Source organism: Kryptolebias marmoratus, linkage group LG12, assembly GCF_001649575.2.
Source record: "Kryptolebias marmoratus isolate JLee-2015 linkage group LG12, ASM164957v2, whole genome shotgun sequence".
NCBI classification, from domain to species: domain Eukaryota; kingdom Metazoa; phylum Chordata; class Actinopteri; order Cyprinodontiformes; family Rivulidae; genus Kryptolebias; species Kryptolebias marmoratus.
In genome coordinates this window covers 410992-415891 of record NC_051441.1, presented here as the reverse complement: position 1 = coordinate 415891, position 4900 = coordinate 410992, and the positions used below count along the sequence as shown (strand labels likewise).

Here is a 4900-nt window from a genome sequence, read left to right as displayed (position 1 = left end):
AATTAGCAAAAACATTTTAAAGCTAAAACCAGTGAAACTGTAGCTAAAAGCTAAGAGTAGCATAACTGCTAATTAGCAGCCAGTTTACTGAAGCAGATTTAAAAGAGAAAAATGTTTTTAAAGAGACCTGGATGTATTTATGAGGAGAAATTAATTTGAAATAAAGTTTTAAAAAGAATAAAGAAAAAGTCCCAGCAGCCTTCGGCTGAATGAGCCGAAGGTGTTGATGTAAGAACAGCTGAAATAACAAAGTCTGAAAAAACTAAGAAGCAGGAAATCAACGTGCTGACAGAAACACAGAACCCTCAGATTGGGTTCTGCTCCGGATCAGAACCAAACCCAGAACCTTCAGCTGTTTTTATGAAGTGTAGAAGTGAGTTTATGAGGACTTACTGCCCTCTAGTGTCCAAAGAGGAGAATGACACTTAATCTTTACAACAAAACATTTTTATTTCTTTATTTTTATTATAAAACTGCTCCTCAAACTTTATTTTCTCTCCATGAAAATGATCTGATAGTTTATGATCTAAATCCCTGAAGCTGAGAAATATTTAGCTGTTTTAAAATAAAAATGTTCTCAAAGATTTTTTTTATTCTTATCATTCATTTTTAAAACACAAGGAAAACAATTTAGACCATAAAATTCTGTTGATTTTTTATTGCAATGTCCAGCAAAGCAAAACTAAAAAAGTTTGACATTTTTAAACATTTACAGTCACTTGGATTTTATTTTGAAGGGTAATAAACACAGAAAGACCTTTCAGAATAAAGTTACCCTTCAGCAGCGTCAGAGAGGAGTCCCACAGAGTCCAGGTCCGGGGCCTCTTCAGTGCACCTCCTCCACAGTGGGCCCCTGGGGGCCTCCTGGGGCCGGCTCTCTGCAGGTCCCGGCGGGCCCCCCTCCCTGGTCCAAGCTGCCGAGGACGTTCTCCAGCTCTCTCTGCTTGTGTTGGTACTCTTGTTTGTCAGCCAGCTGGTTGTCCTCCAGCCAGCTGATGGTCTCCTGACACTTGTCCACCACCTTCTTCTTGTCCTCCTGGCTCAGTTTGTCCCTCAGCCTGCCGTCCTCCACGCAGCTCTTCATGTTGAAGGCGTAGGACTCCAGGGAGTTCTTGGCGGAGATCCTGTCCCTCTGCAGCTCGTCCTCGGCTTCGTATTTCTCGGCGTCCCGCACCATCCTGTCCATGTCCTCTTTGCTCAGTCGGCCTGTATCGTTGCTGATGGTGATCTTGTTCTCTTTGCCGGTGCTTTTGTCCGCCGCCGACACGTTCAAGATGCCGTTGGCGTCGATGTCGAAGGTGACCTGGATCTGAGGGAGGCCTCGTGGAGCCGGTGGGATTCCCGTCAGCTGGAAGCTGCCCAGCAGGTTGTTGTCCTTGGTCAGGGCTCGCTCCCCTTCGTAGACCTGGATCAGGACCCCGGGCTGGTTGTCCGAGGACGTGGTGAACACCTGGGTCTGTTTGGCGGGGATGGTGGTGTTGCGTTTGATCAGGGGCGTCATGACTCCTCCGGCCGTCTCGATACCCAGGGACAGAGGGGCCACGTCCAGCAGCAGCAGGTCCTGAACGTTCCTGGACGTGTCCCCGGTCAGGACGGCAGCCTGGACGGCGGCGCCGTAAGCCACCGCCTCGTCTGGGTTGATGCTCTTGTTCAGCTCGCGGCCGTTGAAGAAGTCCTGCAGGAGTTTCTGGATCTTGGGGATCCGGGTGGAGCCTCCCACCAGGACGATGTCGTGGATCTGGCCCTTGTCCATTTTGGCGTCCCTCAGGGCTGTCTCCACGGGCTCCAAGGTTCCCCGGAACAGGTCGGAGCACAGCTCCTCGAAGCGAGCCCTGGTGATGGAGGTGTAGAAGTCGAGGCCCTGGAACAGAGAGTCCACCTCCATGCTGGCCTGGGAGCTGGAGGACAGCGTCCTCTTGGCCCTCTCGCAGGCTGTCCGCAGCCTCCTCAAGGCTCTCTTGTTCTGGCTGATGTCCTTCTTGTGTTTCCTCTTGAACTCGTCCACAAAGTGGTTCACCAGGCGGTTGTCAAAGTCCTCTCCTCCCAGGTGAGTGTCTCCGGCCGTGGCATTCACCTCAAAGACGCCGTCTTCCATGGTGAGGACGGACACGTCGAAGGTGCCTCCGCCCAGGTCGAAGATCAGGACGTTTGTCTCTCCTGAACTGCCTTTGTCCAGACCGTAGGCGATGGCGGCCGCCGTGGGCTCGTTGAGGATCCTCAGGACGTTGAGTCCCGCGATGGCGCCGGCGTCTTTAGTGGCCTGGCGCTGGGAGTCGTTGAAGTACGCCGGGACCGTGACCACAGCGTCGGACACCTTGTGACCGAGGTAGGCCTCGGCCGTCTCCTTCATCTTCACCAGGACCATGGAGGAGATCTCCTCGGGGAAGAAGGTTTTCTGCTCTCCTTTGTAGTCCACCTGGATTTTGGGCCTCCCTCCTTCTGAAAGCACCTTGAAGGGCCAGTGCTTCATGTCCGCCTGCACCACCGCCTCATCAAACTTCCTTCCAATCAGCCTCTTGGCATCAAACACCGTGTTGCCGGGGTTCAGAGCCACCTGGTTCTTGGCCGCGTCCCCGATCAGCCTCTCGGTGTCGGTGAAGGCCACGTAGCTGGGGGTGGTCCTGTTGCCCTGGTCGTTGGCCACGATTTCCACTTTTCCGTGCTGGAAAACCCCCACGCAGGAGTAGGTGGTGCCCAGGTCGATGCCGATGGCGCCGGTTTTAGCTGCGGCCATCTTGGCTGAGTTCACTTTGTGTCCTAAAGAAGCAGAGACACAAAGCAGAAGGACATCAGAGAAGACAGGAAGTGCAGCAGCTGATGGAGCTCAGGAGGTTTCAGAGAGGAAGGATGGACTTACAGATGAACAGGAGTCTTCTTGTCCTCTGGATGTGTCTCCTTCTCTGGACGTGTCTCCTCCTCTGGACGTGTCTCTGAGTGTCTCTGTCTCAGACCGGCAGCTTTATATCTGTGAAGCTGACAGTCTCGCTGCTTCTAGACGCTTCAAACACAAAACATCAAGTCAGCGGAAACAAGTTATACTGCTTCCTGTTAGCTGCTTCAAAATAAAAGCTCTCTGTAATTAGTAAACTGCAGGAAGCCGTCGCTGGACGTGGTTTCGTTTTATTTTGAAGTGTAAATCCTCAATATCTGGTTTCTTTCAGCGTCTTGATGGAAATCTCTTGAAGTTTCCTCCAATGAGGCTCGAGCTCAGCTGTTTCTGTTGGGATTTCAAAATAAAAGACTGTTGGAGAACTTTCTGGAGAAATGGAGCAAAAACCAGGAGAGAAAGTCTTTAGGAGACATTAATGTTTTTAATTATTATTTAATGATATTTAATGATTGACCTTATAATTTGCACTATTCAAACTGTTATTCACATTCTGGTTACAATTTTTGCCATTTGTGTCTTTTGTTCTTTTTGTTACTATAATTCTTAAACACTTTTTCTTGTGTGGCCTGGGAGCCCAGAGAGAACAGAAATTTCAGTTCTCAATATGTCTGTGATATATTGTAGAAATTACAATAAAGCTGACTTTGACTTTGAAGAATAAAAGAAAAAAGCTGTTTTATTTTATTATTTAGTTTTTTATAATTTTCTGCATAAAGAAGTTATTCTGGATATTTTCTCTTTATGAATAATTTATGTTCTCAGTTTTAGATTTATAAGGAATAAATAGAAGTTTGGTTTTAGTCTAAATTCAGAGAAAATCTCTTTTTAACCCAAAAAGCTGAGATTCGTTTTGTTTTTAATGTTTTTCCTCACTTTTTTTCTTCTTCCTGTTTGTTTGTTTGTTTTAGAGGAAACTTTGTTTCACCTGAAGCTCCTGAACGCATCACGAGCTCATCAGGTGAGTCAGAAACACCTGAGGCTGAACCTGGATTCATCAGCAGCTCGGATCTGACCACAGCTCTGAAGAAAAATCGATTTATTCGTTTATATTTTTTAACTTAAGGAACTCAACAGAAACTCAAACTTTGACATTTATTTATCTGTTCAGTTGTTTTCCTGACATGAACTTTAACGTCACAAGTTGCACACCAACTGAGTGTGTCTTTTTGGCCGTTTCGCGCTCCCATAGAGAATGAATGGGCCTCGATCTCCCGGGCCCGGCGGTTCCGCTCAACATTGGCGTCCCCACTGTTTCCCTATGGGAGCGCGAAACGGCCGAAACGCCCGCTCCCCCCTCCCCTTTTGGCCGTTTCGCGCTCCCATAGAGAATGAATGGGCCTCGATCTCCCGGGCCCGGCGGTTCCGCTCGACATTGGCGTCCCCACTGTTTCCCTATGGGAGCGCGAAACGGCCGAAACGCCCGCTCCCCCCTCCCCTTTTGGCCGTTTCGCGCTCCCATAGAGAATGAATGGGCCTCGATCTCCCGGGCCCGGCGGTTCCGCTCGACATTGGCGTCCCCACTGTTTCCCTATGGGAGCGCGAAACGGCCGAAACGCCCGCTCCCCCCTCCCCTTTTGGCCGTTTCGCGCTCCCATAGAGAATGAATGGGCCTCGATCTCCCGGGCCCGGCGGTTCCGCTCGACATTGGCGTCCCCACTGTTTCCCTATGGGAGCGCGAAACGGCCGAAACGCCCGCTCCCCCCTCCCCTTTTGGCCGTTTCGCGCTCCCATAGAGAATGAATGGGCCTCGATCTCCCGGGCCCGGCGGTTCCGCTCGACATTGGCGTCCCCACTGTTTCCCTATGGGAGCGCGAAACGGCCGAAACGCCCGCTCCCCCCTCCCCTTTTGGCCGTTTCGCGCTCCCATAGAGAATGAATGGGCCTCGATCTCCCGGGCCCGGCGGTTCCGCTCGACATTGGCGTCCCCACTGTTTCCCTATGGGAGCGCGAAACGGCCGAAACGCCCGCTCCCCCCTCCCCTTTTGGCCGTTTCGCGCTCCCATAGAGAAT

General features: G+C 50.6%; 1 protein-coding gene across 1 annotated transcript; it reads right to left on the bottom strand.

The window, feature by feature from the left end:
• Positions 1-652: 652 nt before the first annotated feature.
• On the bottom strand, positions 653-3011 carry LOC108228473 (heat shock 70 kDa protein 1-like). The gene is made up of 2 exons (XM_017404028.3): positions 2858-3011; positions 653-2757 (listed from the first exon to the last, which is right to left on the bottom strand). Exon 2 carries the CDS (start codon positions 2732-2734, stop codon positions 827-829), a length of 1908 nt encoding a protein of 635 aa, XP_017259517.1. The 5' UTR covers positions 2735-2757; positions 2858-3011; the 3' UTR covers positions 653-826.
• Positions 3012-4900: the final 1889 nt, after the last annotated feature.